The sequence below is a fragment of the Gallinula chloropus genome (assembly GCF_964237585.1).
Source record: "Gallinula chloropus genome assembly, chromosome: 3".
In the NCBI taxonomy this organism is placed as follows: Eukaryota; Metazoa; Chordata; class Aves; order Gruiformes; family Rallidae; genus Gallinula; species Gallinula chloropus.
The window spans coordinates 49,644,362-49,670,326 of NC_140087.1; the positions used below are offsets into that span (position 1 = coordinate 49,644,362).

At 39.3% G+C, this 25,965-nt stretch overlaps 1 protein-coding gene across 1 annotated transcript in view; it reads left to right on the forward strand.

Moving 5' to 3' along the window:
* Nucleotides 1-25,965, forward strand: part of CRIM1 (cysteine rich transmembrane BMP regulator 1) — a 179,207-nt gene that overhangs the window by 66,331 nt on the left and 86,911 nt on the right. The window contains exon 3 of the mRNA XM_084261363.1: nt 21,049-21,291. Within this exon, the coding sequence (XP_084117489.1) occupies nt 21,049-21,291 (243 nt within the window). The remainder of the gene's footprint in view (nt 1-21,048; nt 21,292-25,965) is intronic.

A 25,965-nucleotide genomic window follows, 5' to 3' on the forward strand; every position in this document is an offset into this window, starting at 1 on the left:
TTCCATGGGTTTTTTTATTGTATGGTACAGGATATTTGGGTTTTTTCCATGGGTTTTTTTTATTGTATGGTACAGGACAGAAAGGCTGCTAAAACCATCATGGTAGTTGCTGTGCTCTTGTATTGCGTTCTTGGTGGTGTTCCCTTTGTGAGCCAAGGTGGGCAGAGAGTGCATTAATGACTAATCTGAACATAACTTAGCAATTTAGATATTTCTTGGTTTAGTTTTATAGGTCCTTACTGAACTTCAAGTGTGTGAATTGAAATGTTCTTTGCTACATCTGCCTCTGGATGATTTAAAACCAAACTGAGAACAGAGTACAACCCCAAAACTAATATATAACTATAGGTTTTGTTATCTTTGAGTGTGTTTTTTAAAGTATATTGTAATGTTCATTAAAAAGTAAACAAAACACCTTCCTAAAGCTCTGCCATGGGCAGATTTTTGTACTTGGAGAGAACTGGTAGGAAATGTGAAGGCTAAGGAGGACTTAATGCAGTCTCATAGCTCTGCGTTGTTGTCAGGTGTAGGGACTGAAAGCAAGGACAGACTTTTGTGCTCTTAACTGCTTCACTCATGTTTGGACAGTGTGTGGAAGGAGCTTGTTTGAACTGAATGGAGTAGGGATGGGGCCTGAAGAGAGAGGAAGGAAGAGTGTGGAAGTGGGGGAGGACTAGAAGTGTAAGTGACTGGCGATGGGGGAATGGTGGCAGGAATGAGAAAGGAAGAACAGGAACAGATTGGGGGGTGATAAGGGACTGGCATTTGAAGGGGAGGTGGGGAGGGGAAGATATATGAATGTTTCAGGTCTTTGCATCTTCCACTTCTACAATCATAGAATCAATCATAGAATCACAGAATCATAGGGGTTGGAAGGGACCTCCAACCCCACTGCCAAAGCAGCTCCCTAGCTCATATTGCACAGATAGGCATCCAGACAGGTCTTGAATATCTTGAATATCCAATCCCAGCTTGGAATAACTGACAAATTTCATGTGTGTGTTAACAAATATCAAGTAAATTGGGACTTGACTCATTGTAATATTAGTCCAGACAGAGCAAGTTATGAGTTTCTATCTTGCAAGGTGGTATTGTTAGAAATTATTTAGAAACACTGTCAATCTGTGGTTAATCTAATAAATATTCTTCCTGTTGATCAATTAATACTGTTCCAAATGATGACAATTTATTTCCTATTCTAAAAATAAATGGGACTTTATAGAAGTATAATCTCAAAAATCCTTGAATTCATGGGGTACAAGTTAAGTTACAGTTGGAGGCATAAATACATATTTGCACATGTTTTAAAAAGTCTTCCTACTGCTGTTACGCAGTAAAATGTTTCTGCATATAGTTCTTTATAAGGCAGCAGTAGTGGGGCTCAGATGCTTAAACTGATGCCCAGAGTGTGATGTGGATAGAGTTGGTCTGATTACATTAGGGAAAATAGGAATAATATCATTAATAATCAGAGACGGTTAATCTGTTAGTGCTTCAGGGTGGGTAAAGGCTAATGTGTGCATGTAGCAGAATACTACCATGTAAACTGATTTCTGGTATTGGTTTGTGCTGCTTTACGATGGGATGGAGCTAACTTTCTCCCTAGTAGCTTGTATGGTTCTACATTTTGCATTTGTGGTGAAAACAGTGTTGGTAACATACTGATATTTTAGTTCCCGCTGAGCAGTACTTACACGGAGCATCACTTGTTTTTCTTGCTTTTGTTTTTCTTTGTGGGACTTTGCTTTTTCCTTTTTCTCCTTTTTCCCTTATTAAACCTCACCCCATGACCCTCACCCTCCCAGTTCTCTCCCCCATCCCACCAGAAGGCAAGCAGTGAGTGGTTGTGCAGTACTTACACTGCCTGCTGGGGTTAAACCGTGACGTAACTCTTATTTATGAAGGTCTGTCAAAGTGAAGTCCTGAAAAAGTTGGCTGAACATTCCATGTTAAGGCCAAGTAGTGATCCAGGCTATCACACGCTTTCAGTATCTGCTGGTGGCTTTCTGTGGTTTCCTCTGTACATGCTTGAAGAGTTTGTTTGACTATTTTAAGACTTCACTGCATTCATGTAAGGTTTGACGTTCTTTGTTTCACTTCAATTTCTTGCTCTGGAATCTAAAGTATTTGCTGGAATCCTTTTGTTTCATACTACTGCTCTTGAAGTTGAATCACTTTACTAAAGTTCAAAGGGCAGTGAGCCTGCTACAGTTGAAATCTCTCCACCCCACACAGGTACATGCTGTAAGATGACGTTTAGCTTTTGCTTTATCTCTAAAGTGCTTATTTTTAGGATACAAGCTTCCTTTGTCCTGTCAGTATGTCCTCAGTAAACTTTCTTTCAAAGTCCAAGCTGCATTTATTTTCTGTTTAAAAATATTGCAAATAATTGTAATTTTAATAGGGAGGAGATGTGCTGGGCTTGTTGTTCTTCAGGGGAAAAATGTGTGGTGCATTTCACATTTGGTTTTGCTAAGTATGCGGGTCTGAAAGTAATATATATATGTGTATATATCAAGATACCAAGTATTTTTATACTATATTAATTTTTTCAGTAGTGTGTTAGTATCTGTATTAAAGAAACTACTTTGATATATTAAAAAAAGCAATTTCTTTTCCCACTGCTTGTAATATAGATCATTGTTTTTATTTGACTGTAACATGATAGTGTTCTTAAGGCAGGGAAGTGATGTAACTGTAGCACTTGAGCTGTGTTAGCATAACAATGTTGCCTGCTACTATTGGCTACTGCTCAACTTTCCCTCCCTTTTCCTTTCAGATCATAATATGCTGCTATGTTTTGTAATAAACCGTATCTGCTACTGGAGAATTGGTATGCCTGATGTGACAGGGCAAACATGGAACTTTGATTGTGGGCATGAATGCAAGTGTATTCTTTTTTTTAAGCAGAGTGCTTTGTGGTTAAAGTGAAAATGATTTTTTGTTGGCAGTCTTGCTTATATTGATTTTTTTTTTAAAGGAAAAGAAAAAGCTACTGTAGACTAGTGATGTATGTAATTAAACACAATGCAGGTACAAATAATACACACCCACCTAGTTATTCTGTGTGGTCATTTTGATTTGGCATGTGTCCACACAACATGTGTGGTAAACCTGTCACTCAGTGTGATAGCTGAACTGTGGTTGTTAGTATAGGTGGGTGTGTTGAGACAGAAGAATGTAACCTGTTGTGTCAAAGTTTGATATGTTGGGACATACCTTCTGCTTGACCTGTCTGAAGAAGGCTGTAGTCTTCTCAGACTTGTCCAGACAAGAATGTGCATCTGAAGGGGGGCTGCACTGAAAATGGAGGAGACTTAGACTATGCCAGACTCTTTGGTCTCGGGGGCATGTGCTTGGAATAACCTTCCAGGATAACTTAAGGTTAGGTTATATTAGATTTCTTGGAACAGATTTGTCTTGGATTTGGGAGAAAAAGTGCTTTTGTTTCTCCTCAGTTGTTATTCAGTACAACATGCTCCTCCAGCACAGCCCTTCCACCCCATGCTCAAGTACTAGAAACAGAAACACTGAGATGAGAGGCTGACATAACTCATCCTGATGCTTCTTGTGCTATCCCCTTAAATCAAGTCAGTAAATTATCAAAGAACATATGGTAACTCTAGAAGGAAGCTTATTTGCTCATTAGTGTCCATATAGCGCTCTCTTAGCTAACAAATTACACTATGCTCAGAGTTAATATTTAGATCAAGAGCAGAACAGAGTGTCTGATCTGACTGTGGAGAATATGCAGCAGACCATGCAGAAGGCTGGATGACAAAATATTAGGCAGAATTGTCTGCTAGCCCAAACAAGTTGAAGTTCATACAAAATCAAATACTTCTCTATGAATAGAGCAGTAAACAAAGTGCAGTGTCTTGGTTCTTCAGAATTTGTCTGGTAAAATTGAATTCAGACCACAGTTGAAGAGATGAGGAGGACAGAAATCCCCCACTGAAGTAGTCATTTGTGGACAAAATTAATTTTATTTTTTTGCTTTGCAAAAGACTGCTACTGCTGAACAGCTTTAAGAGACATAACTGAGATGGAGGGAGGATATAAATTCAATCCAAGATGGAAATAATATATCTTTGAACTTCCCATATCATATCTGCTGGTCATAAACACCTGTCTCCAAAAGAAAACAGTTGAAAGGTCTTTGGGTTTCTGTGTGGCTTGCTGGACTGCTTTAAAAGTTGATGATGGGATGCAGATGATACCTCAAATTGTTTTGCTGTAATAAAGAAAAGGTCCCAAAAGGAGCAATATCTTACTGATTCTAGAAATTCCCACCCTTGTGAAAACTGCAGCAGGGGAAGCAGGGGAGAAGCTTACCTGTGGCAGGCAGGCCAGGAGTGTAACTGTGGCTGACATGCAGCGAGTGGAACGTGAGTCAGCAGCGTGCCCTTGCTGTGAAGGTGCCAACTGCATGCCAGGCTGTGTGAGCCACAGTGCAGCCAGCATAGCCTGTACAGGAGCAAGAAGGATGTTTGTGTAGGAGATGGGATAGGGGGGAGTGATCCTTGGGGAGAAGAGGTTTTGTTTGGCTTTGAGAAAAGGAAGAAGCAGAAGGGACTTAGAGGCAGCTGAAGGCAGTGATGTGCTCGGCGTCCTCGTTTTGGCTGAGGTGGGGTTAATTCTTACCACGAACCAGCACTGGTGAGCTGAGCTGGCCCAGGTTGTTTTCCAAGTCAGGTGACTCGTACCCCTCATAAAAGGGGCTGGGTGGGCAAGGGTGGGTCTGTGTGGCTCCAGGAAAGTCTGAGTGCAGACAGAGCGTCTGGTCCGTCCTTGGGTCAGTAAGAACTTTGTCTTATCACCATGTGTGTTCTGCCATGAGTCCTGATGTTCCCCTCTCGCTGTGCTGTGTCAGTAACTGTCCTCACACCAACCTGTGGGTGATTTGATCCCCTTCTCCTCCCTGGGAGGAGTGAGCAAGCCCTGTGAAGTCCTCAGTGCTGGCTGCAGCTGAACTGTCATGACACAAGGTTATAGAGAAGATGGATCTAGGTGCTTCTTGGAAGGATGGATGAGAACCATCAACCAGTTCCAACAAGGAACGTTCCAGTTGGATGCTGCGAGATGCTTTGTGAGGGTGGTCAAATAGAGGGACTGACTCCCCAGAGAGGGTGTGGAATCACCATCTCAGGGTTATCCAAATTCAGCTGGAGCTGAGCAGCTGACCTAGCCCTGCTTTTGGTAGGGAATGGGACCGGGTGCTTCAAGATGTTCCTTTGGACTAGAGCTACTCTGCAGCTGGCAGATCTTCACCAGAAGTGATGGAAAGACTCCGACTTGCCTTGAGAGTTATTTTTTTCCCCAAGGTAAGCCTTGGGAAAAACGCCCAGAAATTGTACTTAGCAGCACTTGCCATTCTTGAGCAGTAGTGGACTGGTTATTACTCGCTAGTGTTTGTTCAACAGGACTCATTCTAAACATTGCTGGACCACCTCTCCAAAGTAGCTGTACCATCACTGCAAAGGGCAAGAATATTCTTGTCTTGTGGGGGAGCAGCATATTGGTGCTGTATTTAAAAGCAGCATGTGCAAGACCCTGTATGTGATGCACCCTGTTGAGGCCTTGTATGTTATGATACCCCTTCCTCTGCATCTGTCTGTCCTGGCTCCAGCTAGGACAGCATTAACAGCATAGGACAGCAAGGAGCCAGCACAGGTGAGCCGAGCTGGCCAAGGCCTTTTCCATGTGGTATGATGTCACACCCCCCATAAAAGGGGCTGGGGATGAAGGGGGGAGCTTCTGGATGGTCTAAGTGTGGGCTGAGCATCTTGTGGGTGTCAGGTGGGTAAGTTGCATTGTGTGATCCCCACCGTGTATGTACGTGCTGTGCCAAGTGCTGGTGCCGCTGCTGTTTCCCCCTCTCCAGGCTGTGGTCAGGTCAGGGGCTTTGCCTTTGGTTCCCCGTTCTCCTCTCATCCCACAGGGGGTGAGCAGGCGGCATGGGGTGCTTGGGAAATGGCTGGGGCTGAACCCCGACATGTCTCTATCTTCTGGGTCTTCTTTATTCTGATGTGTGTGGGACGACTTGGTAATTCACTGTGGAGAGCTCGTCCTGCTGGCACCATGGCTGGCTCTTCCTGGCCCCTGAAACAACTGCCTGTGACAAGGAAGGCTTTTGAGATTTACCAACGCATGTTTTCTTCTGGTCTTGCTTTATTCCCATCAGTACAACATGGCTCTAGCAACTTATCTGACAGCATCAGGGGTGTATAGACTAGGGTTTAAGGGTTAATTAAAGGAAGAAACCTTAATTCATCATACTTTGGTTGAGTTTGAATTTTGGCTACCTAAGAGTTGGTAGAGTGACACTGTTTCGCAACTGTTTGCCAATGACTGATGAGTGAATATTCATTTGATGGTACTTTCCCTTGTCTTCTCTTCCGCTGACTGGTCGAGGAAGTATACTCGGATACAGTTTTCCTCTTCAAGAAAAACTTATGTGTTTTTCCCTGAATACTCAGATTTTCTGGCAGCTGTATAGTGTTCCCAGATACTGAGCAGTTGGGCAGGTTTTGGTTGGGGGGTTTTATTTTGGTGGTTTTGGCAGCACCTGCGGCTCTTGATTGAGGAAAGGGTTGTTTGTTGTACAAACCAGGATGCCACCTGCTGCACAGATTCCCCTGCACGTGTGAAGCAACTGTGTTTATAAAACGAGTCACAGAATGAGAAGTGTAACAGGAGCAAAACAGCTTGTCTGAATTACTGGAACTAGAAATAGAAACTCAGTCCAGTTAAATGTGGTGCTATGGTTTGGTCTTAGGTCTCCTGTATCTTCTGTCTATTGGAGCATCCTTTTTATCCAGTGGGTGTCTCTTGGCTGCTTGGTTATATAAGCCTCTCTGTTCTTCTGGTATGTTTTTGCTTTGTTTTCTTCTTGTACTGCTATTTCTTTGGTGTTTTGGGGTGCCTTTTTTGTTCTGTTGGAGCATTGTGTTTTATATTTTAGACAGTACTCTTGATTACCACACTTTAACATTCAGAACATGACAGTATAAGTTCACACAAGTATTTTGAAATCCTTTATTAGAAAGTCAAGCATTTAAGGTCATTTATGGAAATTTGTTCTCTAAATCTTGCTAGAGAAATAATTTATTTTCAAAAAGAATGTTTCCCTATTTCTTAAACTGTGCATCTACAGGTTAAGTTGCTCTACTGCCCATTTTTGTCAGCTGTGTTTTGCTTGATTTGCATTATAATAGAAATTGTGGCTAGAAGGTGACATTGATCAAGTTTTTTTCTTTTACTTTTTTTTTCTGAAATGGTTGGTGCTTAAATAGTACTTCAAAATTTCTTGAGATCTATGTCAAGATTCAAGAAAATAATGTAAGATGGAAGAAGTTTAGCATAATAAGGTGACATTTAAAGGCCTCCTTCACAGGACATTGGGTGGATTAAGCATAAGGTTGGGATTAGTACTGCAGGCTAAGTATGTGAAAGATTAAACTTGCTAGTTTAGCAAGCATTAGTGGGACACAGTGCATGGACAGGGTATGCATGTGGTAAGAAATACAATTTTTCTGTTATTTTTCAATTATTCTTTCTTTTGATGTTGATAAAATTCTGAAAGCACGCTTTGAAGTTGACAAAACTGACATATTTGCATCCTATTTAATGTTATTGATGTATCAGTATTTATTGATCTTATCTTTCCTGCATGCTTATATAGCAGAGATTTCTGACAAGTCTTTGTAAGTCTTGATCCAGATTTCCATGAAACTCAGTCTTTATCCTGTATTGAGAAAATACATTAATTGTGTGGATTGAAAGAAAGATCAGAGGCGAATTGTTTGATTGTCAGCAGTAATACGAGGTGGTATGTTATGCAACTTAGTCTTTTTGTTGAGAAAAATGTATGTCCCGTAAAACTCACCTTATTAATACTGCCTTTATTAACAATTAACACCTGTAACTGCTTTAACTAAAGACTTGGCTTTGAGTATAGAAAGAAAATTGAAGAATACTTCTCACTTACTGATGTTACTGCTGGTTTAATAGAAAGACCGAGGGCTGCTGTTTACTGAGGTGTGCAGTGGAGGAGATAACCTTAAGTGACACATGAGATATCTCATTGTGTAGCAATACTAAATTGTATTCTCTCTGGTGTCTTTTTCCAGCTAAATGGGGAAAACTAATCACAACAGTGTTGCTTAAAGTAGCATTGCTCTGTGGTGCCTAAGCATCAGCACCTATGGTATGTAGTAAAGCCGTTCGGTAGTTTTTGCTTTCTTCTGTTACCGTGTTGGCTGTCAGCATATCCAGGTTTTCCTGGTTAGCTCTGCTCAGGCTTTGCTGGCTTCTACAATACCAGTTATCAGCGTGACTCATATGAAGGAACATGTTCTCAGTATCTGGATTTCTTAAATGTATTGTGATCACTACAGTATCATGATTGTATCTTTTGAGGTATTATTTCCTAGTGTTTACTAGTACACACTCTCTCTCTCTATCTATCTATATATAGACATATATATACACACACTAGTATACTATATATACTAGGGGTTTTTCCCATTTTATATTAGTCTGGCTCAAGTGGGAGTGTAATTTTGTTCACAACAGCTGTCAATTCAAATTCTGGTCTTCCTGCATGTGTTGTCTCCCAGGGTGTATTTATTAGGCAGGATCACTACCTTTGTCACAGGAGAGTGTACAAAACTGTTCCCTTCCTCAGGGTGCTGGGTAGTTATAGTCCCAAAACTCTGCCTGTTGTCTTCCTACTTGTAAACTCTGTTTTGCTTCCACGAGGAGTCTGTCAGCTCTTCGGGTTCATCATCAGTGGTGCTCTCCTGTCTTGAGATGCTAACGCCGTTTTTGTAGGTGAGGTGCCGTCTCACCACTGGTGCTGTTAACAGACTTGCACACTTTGTCTCTGAACCTTGTACTCTGTAAAATAATGTGTTTGCTGACAACTTGTATGTCGGATTAATACACGTTGATTGTGTCAGATTCCTAAGCCGTGCCCTGTACAGACTTTGATCTGAGGATTGTCGTGACCGAATTTCAAGCTTGCAGGAGAAGTGCTATCATGGAAATTTTACGAGAGTAAGATTTGTTTTGCTTCGCTTTATAAAGTTGTACCTGCAGCTTCTTGGCAGCAACTTCTGTGAGTATACATAATGTTCCGAAAAGGCATGTAACCTGTGTTTGTGTGCTCATAATTTGTTGAGCAAGGCTTAGTCAAACTGCCCTAAGAAATTGCATTAATTAAATACTTCTACAGCTGAATTTTTTGTGTTGTTTTTTCTAGCTCAGTCATGGAAGTTGGCATGCAAAATGCCTCAATAGGCTTTTCTTTTGAATATGTGAAGTAGATAGTTTTGGGGTTTATTTTATAAACAGTAAGTGGATAACTCTAAGAGGAAAGGACAGTGAAGCAAGAATAAGAAAAACACAGGGTAAAGAAATTAAATACATCTCCAAGCCAGGGTAATTTGTGATACTACTCTATGTTTATAGTTCTGCTTAAAAAAAAATCAAGCAAATACACTCGGGGGGGGGGGGGGGGGGGGGGAAGTGATTACCATACTTGTAGCCATCTAGATCATTCCCCAGTAAGCGTTTTTTTGAAAAGGGTTTTCAAGCTAGTTACTACTCAACTGTATGCTTCAAATGAGATCAGAAACTGAATCTAATTAAAGAACATTGCAGCCAACAGCATTCTGAAATTGAGAGATTATTTTTATGTATTTGGCATAGGATTGTGGGTCTCTTTCCAGACTTGCTGTCTTTTGTTCCTAATAAAAGGTGTTGGCATTCATCCAACATGAAATAGAGGGGTCCAAGTGTAATGACTACTGCAGTCAGCAAAATCCCTGTACCAGCGTTAACAGAAGCTCAGTGCTGTGTAAGCTCCGACTTTCTGCTTTTTTGAAGTTCTGACATTTAATGCTCTCTGTGGGATGTTGCTGCTTTGATGTAGGATAAGGAATGCTGCAACAAGGTGGTGATAGCTAGTAGCTTTTAACGTGTGATGGACGTGAAGCTGTGATTGATTCAGATCGTCTAGTTTGAGTATTTATTTATGCACCTGAACAGCCCTGTGCAGGCTCCTGTTTAGAGACTGCACTGAGGTGTAAAGGCTGTGGACATTGCACGTTTCTGGGTTTGCCTGAAAAGTATCTGGCTTCTTCCAGTGGGTTTCGTATGGCAGTACTGCCCAACCAGGCAGCTTGTGTGCCCTTCCCATGCGTGCTGTGGTTTCTTGAGATCTTCACTCTGGCCAAGGGCTGCCTCTGAATACATGTGTGTGTGTGACTTACCTTACTGTTCTACATCCTAAATTTCCATAAGTGTGTAGATATTTCTGGTTTGCATCCTAAGCTAGTTTGGAAGCAGGGAGAGTAAATTGATTCTCGAATTTCCAGTTGTCTGTTCGATTTTTCTAATCAGCTCTCAAACTTTTGTACAAACAGTTGGACAGCTGTCTTCTGAAGTTTAAACTGCTTAGATCTAAGACTAAAATTAAAATTTCATGTACTTCCTTTTGTTTTTCACGTAAATGTTTGGGGGGTTTTTGTGTTTCACTGATTGGTAGTTACAGAAAAGAAACCAAAACCCACCCAAGCTAGCATTTGGATATTGCAGGCAGGAGCTTGAAATTTAACAAAATTCATTGTATGACATTTAAGTGCTTTATTTAATTTTAATTTTCCTAAGGCACATGATCTTTCAATTCAAGAAAGCTTATATCCAGAGAATATTATACTTTAAATATTCCATCTTTATACATGCAATATGAGAAATTGTCTCTAGTGTGACAACCAAAGAAGAAAGTGCTCTAACTTCTTTCAGAACTGAGTCTTTTGATACATGGCTTATTTGTCACTTGCATCTTCAGTATAAGATGTGGCAACTTACTAGAGACTTTGTCTTGGGGGAATACATCATGTTTTATGTGAAATATCCACCATCTCTGTATGCGGTGAAATATACTAAACTAGAGTTTTGTTAAGTGTCATTTCTCTGCAAACATGAATCTTTAAAAAACCCAGTTCTACTTTTTTTCTGAAGGATTGAGCTATTTAGTACATTGCTTCATGTTGACAATTTTTCTTGTAATTGGAAGTGTAGTAAAAATATTGTAGAATCTCTTCTCTGCTAGGCACCAAGGATTTTTACATAAGAATTCACTGTGTCAGCATAGATTTCACCCAAAATTATAATGGCCCCTTTAACTTTGTAATACTTACTATTATAAGTAATATAAGTAGGATAAGTCATATATAAGTGGTGTAATACTATTATACCTGGAGTTCTCTTTCTGTTGTCCTAAGTAATCCATAGAAATTTTCTCTGAGTTGATGCAGGTTTGCTAATTAATGAATTGCAAAGTAATGGTTACAGTAGTTGGTATTAAAATCCATTCTAGGGAGACAAGTTTAACAGAAATAATTAATGTTTAAAAAAGGGGAGGGGGGAACAAAAAAGTAAGAGTTCAGGAAGATGTCTGGTAATATAGAAAATAATATATAATACAAATGCATTAAAATTCTAAATTTAGAGAGGCTATTTAGAAGAATTTAGGAAGAAGCCAACCCAGAGAAATCAAGAGAGATGAACCATAGCAGTTGGAGATTGAAAATGGCTTGAAGCACTTGGGCATTGGCCTTCACCATTGGAAGTAGTCAGCTTCTCTTTGCCTGTAAGAAGGGGGCTACCTCTCTCTGTAATTCCTGATAGCTACAGTGTCTTAAGTTAGTAAAGAGAAGGAAGGAATTAAACGTTCAATGGAACTGATTTTTCTGCCACTCACATCTTGAGTGTTTTTGTGAAAGAATTTAAGAAATATGTGATAAAGATGCTAACAGACAGAAGTATCATAGAGTGGTCTGGGTTGGAAGGGACCCCAAACATCATAGAATTCCAACCCCCCCTGCCTGTGGCAGGGCCACCAACCGCCAGGCCTGGATCTACACAAGGTTGCCCAGGGCCCCATCCAACCTGGCCTTGAACACCTCCAGGGACGGGGCATCCGCCACCTCTCTAGGCAGCCTGTTCCAGCATCTTACCACTCTCTCTGTAAAAAAACCTTCCCCCTAATATCTAACTTAAACTTTCCCTCCTTTAACTTTAATCCATTCCCCCTTGTCCTGCCATTATCTACCTTCTTAGAAAGCTGATTCCCCTCCTGTTTATATGTTCCCTTAGAACATGTTTGCTAGTATGCATAGTGGAGTTCATTTGCCAGAAGTATCTTAAGACATTTAAGGTCCTTGTTTTATTGTTTGTGGGTTTAGCTTTTTGTTTTATTTGTGGTTTGGTGTTTGTTTAAAACATTAGCAGAGATCAAAGAACTTGAAGACAGCATTTTTCTTGAATGTATTTTTATCAACTTAAAGCAAAACAATGAAGGGCAGAGAGGAGCTGCTTCAATTTCAGTTATAGCGCTTTTTTATTTTTTATACAGCCCAGCTATAAATCTGACTACAGGTAGCTTCTATCTGCTCATGTCTCCATCTAACTGCTGAACCATTTTCAGTACTGAAGTTTGGATGTGCTTTTTTGCTATTAAAAGTGGAGCAGTGACTGGTGGAAAGGGCTTCTGTCTCTGGGATGGCACATCTCCCCTGTGTGCTGCACAGCAGGCTGGGCTCATGTGCTTTGCATGTCCGGTTCTGTCAGAGAGCTAATGGTACCCATTTCAGACCTGGGTTAACTTGTTGGTGTCAAGCTCTTAATGTATATTAAAAAAATTGCTAATATATATCCATTGAAAGTAGGGTTTAAATGAAATGGAGGAAGAGAGGAAACTGCCTTTGAATTTTCCATACAGGAGCGTTTCTAATCCTAATGGTGAATTGCTTTGAGCTAGGAGGTTCAAATTCAATTGCAACTCCTGCCACAAACAACCCTGGTTTCATAGAACTGGTGTGTGCATCTAGGTGCAGGGTGTCTGACATCTGATAAATCCTCACTGGTTCTGTTAAAACCCTTTCTTTGGTAGACAACAGCTTGGGTTTAAAGCTCGATTGCAATTCTGGTGTGCGTTTGGTTTTGAATTGTCATCTTTTTAATATATTCAGTACAGGAAAAGAAGGCAGCTCCAAAAGTTGAATTATAAATCCTAGTAGCTTTGCTAGGCAGATGGGGTGATTATGTTTCTTGACTTGGGATCTCTTGAGTGCCATGATCCTTGCTCCTGGTTATGTAGTCCCTGAAATGAAAAATGATTGGCAAATCCATAGTGAGTATTGTGTTGCAAAGATGTATAAGTGCATGTTTAGTGAAACTTGTGTCTACGATTGTCTTGTGTGTGATTCTTGGAGCCCGGGTTATTTTCAGGCTGTTGCTGTGACTTTACAAGAAGGTTGGGCTGTAACGCGGGTGACACAGATTGCTCCGCTGTGCAGTATGTGAACCCCACACTGTCAGAATGCTGGAAAGTGAAGCAAAAGCTGCTAAAAACAGGATGGATTTTAAATAAAGTTCAGTTTTAGGTAAAAGGTCAGCTCTAGTTCCGTTTTTTTATTTGTAGCAGTTCATCCGTATACAGTACCGAGCATTTTGTATATGTAAGGTAATCTCATTTTTTAATCTACTATAACTGCCCTTTTGATTCTTGAAAATCCTTTTGGGTATTTTGCATTCCGATATCGATCCCTGTCTGTCTGACTGCTTCAGCTGGGTAATCATTTTTCTTGTTTATCCCTAATCCTTTTAATATTTCCTTCCTGCCGCTGTGTAGCCGTACAGTATGCCTATTGTTTGGAATGTGTTTCAGTGACGACTGTAGGGCTGTACAGTACAAGTGGCTGTGTTTTAGCCTAGATTTCACAAAACTGGTTTGCAGCGAAGCAAAAAGGTGAAGCTGAACAGCATGTGTCTTTGAAGCTTGTACACTGAGCTTAGTGCCTCCCTTCACTTAGCCATACAAAAAGTTCATCTTTATGAACCACATACGATTTCGAACTGCTCTGAAAAATGAAACATGAAGAAAAATACTTCAAAATGCTGCTTATTCTGTACTCTTCTTAACTCTGTCTGTGTATGTATGTGTATATGCACATCCGTATATGCGCGTAGCAAAAACTTGGTTTTAAAGGAGCATCTGTCCAACAGTGTCTGGGTGGAAGTGTTCAGACCCAAGCCTCCCATAGTTCTCTTCAATCATCGTCTTGGACGAAAACGTTCTGTCCTCATTTCTATGGTGACAGAGTTAGAACATCTCTGGGCACACAAAGTTTTGAAAACACGATAAAAATCCTTCCCTGAAAAGGTTTCCAGAAAAGAACAGATCTGTTTTGATTCACCTGATGAAGAATGAGGAGAAAACATTCCCTCCCGTGTCAGGGCTTTTCTCCATTTCTCCCACACTAGGTTATACCTTAAGATCAACTGCTGTGCTAACCGGTGCTTTATCTGTTCTGTTTTCCTCATTAACTAAATTTGGCATATACTTTCTCTACGTTTCAAAGCAGAGCATGCAAACATAATGAAGGAAAAGAATTCGATACAAAGGTGAAAGTGAAGTTTTTAATTCTTCAGGAACTGTTTTAATTCCATACTACTTTGGTACTAGCCAGGATGGACAGAGGGTGTGTGTATGTTTGGTTGGGTTTTGCTACAACTGCTCTACTTTTAACAAAACAAACAAATCCCCCAAGATCTAAGTTTTCTATATTCAATGATTTGTCTTAATAAAACGCCCTGTAGCTAGTGACCAGTTTGAATGTGAGTATTGTATAAACCTTTTGGGGAAATAAAGACATTAGCTCCTCTCAGAGAAAATAGTAGTTGCGACAAAGATGTTAGTCCCTTGCCGTGGTACGACTTCCCCTAAGACCTTTGGAAGGTCATGGGGGGGATGTAATTTTAAAAGAAAGAAGCAGCTTTTGATACAGTGAAACTTTGTGACAGTTCTAACTTTAAGGCTGTTGCTTTGACAGACTCTAAGGGCAATGGTGAAGAAAAACTCACAAATCCACATCTTGATGTTGTCTTCTTTCCTTTGAAGGTCGCTCTCCTTACCACACCACACACCACCCCCCCATTCATTTTATAACAAATACCCTGTGGTTGCAAGGAAAGGTTAGCTTGAATGTTGTTGTACCTTGACTTCTGAGACCCTACAACTTTCCTGTGTGCCTCTGAGATGAAAATCAGGTGAAAATAAGAAATGTTTTGAGATGTCCTGACTTAAGTGTATGATACCTGTTTTAATATTAAAGCATACAGCACGTTGGAACTTACTCAGTTGCTATTGCCCAGATACACATTGTGACTTCAATGATTCAGTTGTTCATGGTAATCATAGGGTGTCCTCTGCCATGTGCTTTGGAAGGACATGTTGTTTTTGCAGGCTAATTGCAAAGTAACAGCAAATAAACCTGAACAGAGAATGTAAAGTTTGTCCTGAAATGCAAATCTGTTGCCTAGAAATAGTTCTGTCACTGGTAAACTGAATAGGTTTTTTGTTTGTTTGTTTGTTATTTTTTAACTAGATGGTCTGTAAGGCTGCCTTCTGGAGTAGATAGGAAGTTTGTTTCCAAGGATAGAAGTCTTATTTTGGGTTCATCAGAATGCCAGTTTTCCTGTTTGGGTTGCATTCAGTTTACTAAAAATGTTGGTTTTGCAGATATATTTCTGAGCTTCTTGAGAAAATTGGCTGTTGATGGTTTGTTAAAGCTTGATTGATCCTGACTCTTCCTTTATCTCTATAGAGATTCCCTGTTTGCTCAGGCTGGTGAGAAGTCAGAGATACCAAAATGCTTGTGGCTTCAGTGACATTTGATGAAGGGCTGTCAAGAGAATGTGTTCCACAGAGAAACCTCATCAGCAAACTAACTGATAGTTCCTGTTCTTTGTGTAGCCATTTGAAATGCTGCTTTTTTTGAACATAAAGGTTTGCAGCCAGCGAAGTTTTTCTTAGTGGGTTGTAGGTTATCTGTACCGGCTTAATTTATGAGAAGGTTTATAGATGCATCCTTGACGCGTAGTGGTTCTCCTTGTTAATGCTTTTTCTTTGTTAAAGGCAAGACTGAAATGTGATTAAGCTGTATGTGCTTTTGTCCCTTAACTGTCTGATTCTGCAAAAATTAAACAGCAAAATGTAAACAGCGCCTCACCTCATTATTGTAATTGGTGAGTTGTATAAGCAACTTCTTGCTTTGCTAAAATGGTCAGCTTATTAAATGAGACCTATCAGCTCCTTCAAGGGTAGAGGCAGAACAGAGTTTTATAACATGTATTTTGATTAGTGTGATAAGTGTTCTGAGTACAAACTCTTAATTATGAACCTAGGCATCTGCTTTAGCGAATAGTTTTACTATCTTTCTATATAATGGATTAGGAGGATGTGGTACATGAATATCTTCTTGCTATATAATCTCTCTGTTAAAATGCTGCTTTATTTGGAAATAGAGATCTATTTGCTGTGATAATTTATTTCACAGTAAATCACTTATATAGTTCCCCCTTTCCTTAATTGTTTAGGTTCAGTACGCTGCTTTGAAAAATTAAGTTCTCCTGTTTCTGAGCACACTTAGTAATTGTTTCTATTCTCCATTTTAAAGTCTTAATTGTTGTGTAAGTCCTGATACTTTACTTGACTTTGAAGGTGTTGGCTAGGAAGATCCCAGTTTGTGTTATCAGTGGTAGCTTAAAACAATATCTGTGAGATTGGGCAGTGCTTCATAATGTGTGTGTGTGTGTGTGTTTGACAGAGAAGCATTAAGTCACTGTTGTGAATTTACCTTGGTCTGTTGAGAAGCTGCTTTGAAATAGTCCCTGCTTAGTGTATAAAAGGGGTACGGTAGCCAAAGTATCACTGGTGGGTGATTTCACAGTTGTTTTCTGTGGAATGCAGCTTGCCAGTGTCTTACTTTTCTGTCTTTTGAGGTAGCCTGTTGTTAATTTTTTATTTATTTTGCTGTGATGTATTTTCTTATGTGTTCCTTTTGTAAGGGCTGGAAGTGTTTTTAATAAAGGAAAAAAAGAGCTATTAGATGATTCCTCTGCTTTGATGAAATCTTAAGTAGCTGTATGTAACAGAATTAAATTAGAAATCCTGCTAAAGCAGTGATATTTACGGCTGTATTCATCTTTGTAATTTATTTTGAGACCTAATTCAATTTTGATGCCACCTTTGATCATATAATAAAAAGGTAAACAAGATTAGTACAATGAGTTGTAGAAATATGTCTCATATATAAACCTTCATCCTCGTAAATAGAGAAGATGGGTATGCTTGTTGTTCACTGAGATAACAGGAAGAAAAACCTTGGAACTTTTCTTAATGGTTGCTTAAAGATACCATCTCTTATTCAGGCTTGGTATGAAAAACAGGAGCCCTCATCAGGTTTTACTCAACGGTGGTAAAATAGAGCTCCCAGTTTATAGCACAGTGAGTGCTGGGCTCAGGACGTGGTTAGGCTCAGGTGTTTTTAACTAAAATACAGTTAAGCTGTGCTGGGAGCCGCTGGATTTTCATGTTTTAGGTAAAGATTGTCTTCAGTAGTATGAAGTAGGGACTGTACAAGAAAACACTTTAAATTCAGTCATATGATGTTTCAGGCACTTGCACTAATGGAAAACCACATCTAAGTCTTGACGTAGTCTGTGGAGCGTTTCTTTCCCTGCCCTTGACCCTGCTGTGTGCTGGAGTTCGGGAAGCTGAAGGACGATTATCTGTTGGTTGATGGAGCTTTTGGGTTCATATACTTTCATACTTTCATGTTGCTCTGTTAGCTTTTGTTTGCTGGGAAGGGAATGTTTTACTGTATACATAGTTTCATATTATGATTGGGAAGCACAATATTTACACGAGTAATAGTGGTGAGGGGGGTTTGTTTATTTACAGGACTATGAAGTGATGCTGGATCAAAGAGAAAAACTTGTTTGATTTGTAAGGATCTGCTGGTGTTATGTAACCCAGATTAAAACACAGGCATGTCTTTGCATGGTGGTGGTTGGCTGGGTTTAAGCCATTTCCTCTGACAGTGATGCTGGTTTTATTTAATAGTAGAGTCCTGCTGTATTCTGTTACAGTTACCTACATTGAGCACAAGACTATCAAAGATGATAACTATGTAACACTGAGTAAACCTTTAGTAGAAAAATATTTGTGATGGTTTTCTGTTTAAAATTTATGTATTCTACTGTTTGCAGTGCCTCTTAAATGCCAACAGTCCTTGTTTTCTTCTTATTTTTTGCTAGGTGTTATTATTGACTCCAACAGTAGGCTTTACATTGCTTTTCAAAATAAATATATGTAGAGTCCTAAGTAGTCTGAATCCCAATAGTTTGACATGTATTTCTGACAAACCTTGCATTTCTGAAAGGTGGTTCAATTGGTCAACTAGAAACAGTCCTTAAGGAAATACTTGTTTTGTTATAAATACATGCATGTAAATGCAGTTAAGTAAAAATAGCAGGTAAATTTTTTTTCACAAGAGTGAAAAGATGTGGATGGGATTGTCTGTTAGATGTGGAAAGCAGCAGATTGCTGTATGTATAATGCCAGGGCTGATCAAGTCAAGAACAGCATGAATTTGAAGGTCTGTCATGGGCATGAACTTCAAGGGCTGCTACTGTACTGCTGCTCTGGCACTTTTCTGTGCACAATTGAATATATGATGGAAAATTAAAAGATTTTTAAAAGCTACAATGTCAAGTCTTTTATTGTATCCATAAACTAAAAAATATCAATAAGATACTGAAACTAGTACGCTATCTAATATTCATGCAACTTTCTGCAGTGAACCTCTGTAACCAGTCTGTTCACTCTGAGCAATGTGTTTAATAAAGCAGATAAGGACCTAAACATAAGGGTAGGTCTAAAAAAATCGGCCTTAAAAATGTTATTTAAAATTCCAGGCAGAGTACAAATCTAGCCTAGGCTATTTTAAAGATAGATGGAAATGGTGGTGTTTTTAATGGTACGAAAAGAGTTAGGATGCTATCTACTACCACAGTTAAGCTAGTAATCTCTGTTGCTTGTAAGAAAAATATAAAGTACTTGTATATGAAGGAAATACTAGTGATTATTTTTTATTGTTGTTTGCTATATTTGCCAACAAAAATTGAGGCAAATGTTTATATTCATGATTTCCTTTTGCAATTGCTAGTGCTAGGACCTAGATTGATATTCTTCAAAGCATTTTTATGTCTAGGCATTTTATCCCCTCTAAGTTTTATTGAAACTGAAGTACAGTCAACAAATCAATCATGTAGACAAGCAATACTGCTTTGATTCTTCAATACAACTGAGAATTCTAAAACATGTACTGAAATTAAGTGTAAAAATGATCCCCTGGTGGAAAAGAAAAAGAAAAAAAAAAGAAAATTGCCGACATTCAGTGTATGTTTTAAAACAGAATTACACATTTGCTGTGTAGCTTTTGGTTTAAAAGTCCCAAACGCAATATCTAGTAGGTTTAGTAATTATGTAAACAGAGAGTTACTGAACTGTTGGAAAAGATAATCTTAACTTATTGATGATAGTGATATTTGATATGTTTTATTCAATCATTGAAATTACCATGAAAGATCAGTTTAAGTGGCAGTAACTTAAACAATAGATTAAATTAGTGTTTATGCTTGTTTCTACTGTTTCACATCTAATTTAAATTACAACAGGCAAAGTAGTTGACTAATCAGTAGGGAAAAAAGACCTTTTAGAAACATCTAGTTTACAAGCATTAAAACAACCAAGGAGTGGTATCAACAGTTTATAAATTCAGGTCTTGGTTTTCTTGTGGGGTTGGTTTTGGTCAAGCCTAGGAAGGCTCCCTGTTTTGCCTCCAAACACTTAAATCACCTTGTGTTGACCTAGCAATACTGCTTTTCTGAGTGTCCTGAATCCATTTGTTTATTAGGGCTCAGGTATATTGAGCAAAGTGAGACGCTCTTGGATACAAGCAAGTTTTGCACTGCATCAAGGAGTAGGACAGGCTGACTTTTCTACATGTGGGTTAGTCATTAGAGGGGATGACACAACATCTTTGCCACGATTAAAATTCATGCTTTTTTGAGAATGGGAAATCTTTCTTTTCCAAGTTTTAGAAGAGTGTTACCTGGTTGTCCAAGAATCTTCTGTGTCTTCTTTCTCTGTCTTATCTCAGTGTTACAAAAGCACAGACTGGTTTGGGTTGGAAGGGACCTCAGAGATCATCTAGTCCCAACCCCCTGCCACGGACAGGGACACCCTCTGCTAGACCAGGTTGCCCAAAGCCTGATCCAACCTGGCCTTGAACACTGCCAGGGAGGAGGCAGCCACAGGTTCTCTGGGCAGCCTGTGACAGGGCATAACCACCTTCATAGAGAAAAAAATTCTTCTGAATATCTAATCTGAATCTCCCTTCCTAAAGTTTAAGGCCATTCCCCCTCGTCCTGTTGCTACATGCCCTTGTAAACAGTTCCTCTCCAGCTTTCATCTGGAGTTTTCCAGTTAGTTCAGCTTGTCACTGTTCACACCATGTGTTGACCTTGTTCGTTAATATTCTTTTTCTTATTGCTATGTGCCTGCAGAGTCAAAGCTAAGTCAAACCTCTTCTCTCTTACTATTCAAGCCACTGAAGAACATCAGAACAACACTTTTCAACGCAAACGTTGGGAGTGTGTACATGAAAAATCCTTCTGCTAATGTATGGATTCTCCACATATGTTAGCTGTTGAACTTCTAACCCGTTTTTTGAATATGTGAAGTCTCAGTTCAGGTCGTTCAAATTTAATCAATCAAGCAAAATTAGTTGCTTGTAGTGGAAAATCTTAGAAAACTGAAGGTGTAGGTCTGAACATCAGGGCTGTGCATGATATGACCAGCTGTTTTTTGAGGCTGTGTGGATTCAGCAGTGACACACATTGCACAAAACAGAATTCTTGAGAGTAGTTCATAGCACACTTACCATCTTGCACATACCAGGGTTGTTTTATAATGATATTCTATTTTTGCTTAATCAGTGCAGCAGCAGTTGTGTTATTGTATTTTGGGGGGAGAGAGAAGAAAAAGAGCTTTATCTGACCTCATCTTTGCAGCTTCAGTACAGTAATTTAATGACATCCATGGCATGCTGATTTTTCTCTCCTTTTCAGAAGAGAAACCAGATTGCTCCAAGGCCCGCTGTGAAGTCCAGTTTTCTCCTCGCTGCCCAGAAGATTCCATCTTGATTGAAGGCTACGCTCCTCCCGGTGAATGCTGTCCACTCCCAAGCCGTTGTGTGTGTAATCCCGCAGGCTGCTTGAGGAAGGTCTGCCAACCTGGCTATTTGAATATATTGGTTTCTAAGGCATCAGGAAAGCCAGGGGAATGCTGTGATCTCTATGAATGTAAACCAGGTAAAAACGAACACAATTTTTTTTTCCATTTCTCAATTTTTTCCTAAGTGCAGTATGATCTATATAATTGCATATCATAAAGTCTATATAGTCTCTAAGTTGTTCTTCAGATCTAAAATTATTTAGATGTGGGCAATAACCATTAAAAATATATGATAAATTTTACTTTATTTTTTCTTCAGATGTCAATTTGAACTGATCATCAAGGGAAAAGTAGCCTAGTGAGAATATTACGTTTCTGTTGATGGTACTTGTGAAAGTGATGTCCTTTATATCTTAGATTATACAAAGTTTTTTTCATAGTTAGGAATGTTTTGTGCATGGACACAGAATTCAGGTTTCTTCCTTAAAGTTTGTCTTAAGTTTTCTCTAGATTATAATGTGACAACCGTTAAAAACTGGAGAGCAGAAGGACTGTGGAGGAGCATAATGAAAGACACTTTTAGTATTTACCCGTTTTCCATCTCATAGGAACATGAATCATCCTTTCTTGTGATTTATTATTCTCGGTGAAGTGGAAGATGTAATTCACTCTTCTTTTTGATGCAGGCTTTGGTAAAGATGAATTATAAAAATAGAGGCATGAAAGCAGGCATATAAAATTGTATAATCCTAAATCTTATATGCAAACAGGGTTGACTATGCTTAAACTGTGCCTTTCCTATGCTTAACATTTTCTTAAATCCTTCACAGACGATTGTACAGTCTTTGTATCTTCTAGTGCTTCTCTGTGTAGATACTTAGGAAAATTCTTCTCATTCTCTATCCTGAGTAATTGGTGAGCAAGTCTTTATAATTCTTGCTCTGGTACGTTTTGTCAACCTTCATCTTCTTTCATCTAGAATTAACTGTAATTTCTTATGGCATAGTTCCCTTCAACTTCTTCCTTGTTATGTTGCCTCTCTCTTAAGTTTTCTTAAGGTTATCCACACGCCCTTAAAGGGTGGACTCCAAAAGCAGACTGCTGTTTTGAGTGAGTCTTCATCAGCACTAAATACTATAGGATAACTGCTTTCTGCCTTTTAATACAGATTTCTTAGTAAGAGCTTGTTTCTTCTGAGAGAGTTATTTAGCTTGTGAAATGCTGTGATCCCAAGATGTTTCTGTAGCATGACTGCTAGTGAACCACTCTATTTGTATATTTTAGTTCTTCCTATATATATGGACAGTATGTCTTTACTGAACCTTTTCTTGCTGACTCTGGATTATTTCTTTAGTTCCCAAAATAACTATTAGCTCTGATCATGTCGTCCCAATTTAGTTGTGTTCCCATCTTGTAGTTTACAAATAACTGGGTCCATACTTACCTTTGTAGGTTGCTTTCAGCTTGTTCATATTACCAAATCTTCACGAATTGAATTTGTGATTGGTTATTACATTAGTGGATTTATGCAACTGTGTGTATGTTGTTTTCTGAAGTAGTCTGTACTTTTCTGTGTAGGCAGTTAAGAGGTAAAGGTACTTGGGACTGGAGAAATGGAGATCTACATAACAGGAGGGTACAAGAGCAGAGGCTCTGATGAGATTTGGAAAAGAGACTAATGGATTTTCAGGGAAGTGTAGGGCTTAGCAGTGGAGGTTAGAAATTGTGAGGCCCAAGAAAGCAGAGTTCTCCCTTGCCTTGGTGAATGATGAAGGTGTGTTTCCTAGGCAGTGTCTAAGAGGCTGAGGAGTGTAGGTGGGCACTTGTGTATCTCTGCAGTGATAGGGCAAAAGATGTAATGGTTGAACTACAAACTACAGAGCAAGTGGAGCCCCTACTTGTTGCAGTGCCTTGGCTTTAGGAGGGAAAAAAGGGACTGCTGTTAATATGGAATTGCTGGTCACTACATAGTCTGATTTTTCTGAAGTTAGACTTCAGTAGCTGTTCAAGTTGACTTTTCTAATTTTGGTCTAGATGGGGTTTTTTTTGTTTGTCATTTGACATAGTGGAAAGATCACAAAGAAAAAGAGGAATGGAAATCATAGTAGATTGCAAATTACCACAGAAGGTGCTTCTTTAATGGCTAATCTTTGCAAATCTGAACTTTTCGGTTATCAGAGGAACTTTGTTTTCAAAGAGTGCAAATGATATTTCTATAGACTACATAATTGTGCTCGATACACAAACAAAATTATAGACAAAAAATAAGGAAATACTTCTACTGTTTCCTTTCTTCTAGAAAGTTTACAGATTTTATTTTTAAATTTTCAAGTCATCATGAACCTTGCTTTTCCCCATCTAAACTGTTCCATCATGTTCACTACTGTCTGTGGTTTTAAATAACTTTAGTTGTTTAAGAACAGGCAATGGAATATCTTATTTCATCAGGGTTATATATTCATGGGCTAATAGAACTATAGTGTAATTCAGGTTGGAAGACTAGACGACTCTGGTAATCTAGCCCATCCTGCCTCTCCTGCGCTGGTTTATGCCATTTAGTCTCTACGTACACGTACTACTGTATATGTAGTAGCATATACATAGTTTTTATGTATGTATGAAGACTGGGTTAATTATAAATGTGGATTTGCTGAAATAGTGGTCATAAAGTGAAGTCAGAAAATGCTCCTTACATGGAAGGAATAACTATGCGGCCAGAAAATCTGGTAATAAACCTTGTGTCTTCAGAGTTTGACTTGGTATCCTTGAGACTTGTAGGGAAGAACAGTTGGAAGGGAGCTGAGCTAGCAGCGCTCTGTTCCATGTTTGCAGTGGTTTCAATTTCCTGTTGCTGGAAAAGAAACCCCCACAAAACAATGGAACCTATAAGGCCTGGTAGGTCAAGTGTTCATGCAGAGTTTCTTGTGGGCCTGGTGTCATTTACTGAACAGTGTCAGCATGTCTATGGAGTTTACATGTCAAACAAAGAAAATGCTCTTCCATGCTCCACTGCAGACCTAAACACTTCAGTTCTGTAAGTGCTGCTACTAGAGGCTCTTCCCACACCTCCGTCTCTGCTTAACCAGCCTCCACAGGGGTTCTGCTCCAAGAGCCGCTTTCTGACGGAAGCAAATTGCCAGAAGCTGGGAGGGCTGCTTCCTATGATAGCAGCGCTGTCTTATGCCAATACGAAGTGTTTGCGCAATTAAAACATGAATTGTGTTTATTTCTGTTCCTTAGATAAGCCAGTTTACAGTGGCATTTGAGTTTGGAGCCTTCTGCTGAGAACTACCTATGTTCAAATACTGTGATTGGCACCTGAGTTACTGAAGGGAAACAGGAAGTGTTTCCTTTACACTAAATGCCAGAATAAAAGCAAAATCTTTCTATTTGAAATCCTCTTCTACCATTTTTACTTTAGGAATGCAATGGTTAAATACATTGGCATCCACTTAAAATGAACAGTGAAGAAAACTTAGTCTGTTACCCTCCAGATTAAGTCTTTGTCTTAAGTGTTCTTACCCATTGCTCCACCAAGCATCCTACCACAGTTGTACCTACTGAGACCAAGTATGTCATGTCCCTTTTGTTTTGCTGCAGTTGCTAAGCTCAGAGGTGAGATGACAGTGGTCTGGCACCATAACCAACTTTATTGCCACGAGCAGTGTATAACTGGCCACTTGTGAGCAGTGAATTTACTGAATGACCCCTGAATCTAGAATTAAGATGTGACTTGCAGTTCTAAATAAATATTCTCAAGAATAAGATGGTTTTTTCTTAAAGGTAGTTTGAATGAACAGTCTCAAAGGGAGCTCTCTAATGCATTAACAATAAAAATAAAAGTAACCTGCAACTACATTTGCGGGGGTATATGTGCCTCTGCTAAAAAGCTAAACCAGAATGAGCAATTTTCTTTAAATCACGTTGTTTAAAGATGCGAGTTAAAATCTAATCTGAGAGCTATTTTGCTGAAGTTGTGATACAAACTCTAGATGAGTAAATAAAGCTGAACGGTTTGGCAGTTATCCAACAGAAGTTTGTTGTACCTTTATTAATAACTTTCTGGTTTGGATTTGTGGGGTTTTTTTTGTATTTTCTTGCTGCTGTATCTGGTGAGGTGGGGAGTGGCATCTTTCTCAGTTTGACACCCTTGGGATAGCACTTGGAAATACCTGTTGTGTTAGAGAGAACCTGTATTGAAAAGACTGATCATTTGTCATTCCTCTAGCAGCTAGTCTGGCAAAGCTTTAGTTCAGTTGCCTTCTCCCACATGCCTGGCGTGGCCTGAAAATCACTCTTACCAAAATGGAGGCTTTCTCTGGTAGCAAATATTGGTTTTACAATTATAAAGAGAATGTTATTGTTTGGCTTGTTTCTTGGGGTAATTCTGTGCAGACAGGGCTTGCTGGAAAGTCTGAGAGGTAGTGTGTAATGATGCACAGAGAAGTAGCTTGTACTCTACCCTGGTACAGCTTCAGTGTTGAAAATCAGGTCGAGAGTTTTTCCAGCCTTGCACTAAAAGCAAGGATCAGCAAAGTCATGTTTTTGTACATAACTGAGAGAAACAGAATTATATAATTACTGTTTTCTCTCCTGTGTATGGAAGTAGAACAGGTAACGTTTTATTGGATGCCTCCTTATAAGTTGATGTTGAGAATACTTGAGATTGAGAAAGAACTGGAGAAAAGGACTGGGGAAGAATTACAGATACGCTTCCAGTGGAACTGGAGAAATGGCTTACAAATTGGCAATGATGGTGAGGGAGGAGGAAAAACAAAAAGTCAGCAAATGCAGAGGTACATGTTGGGAAT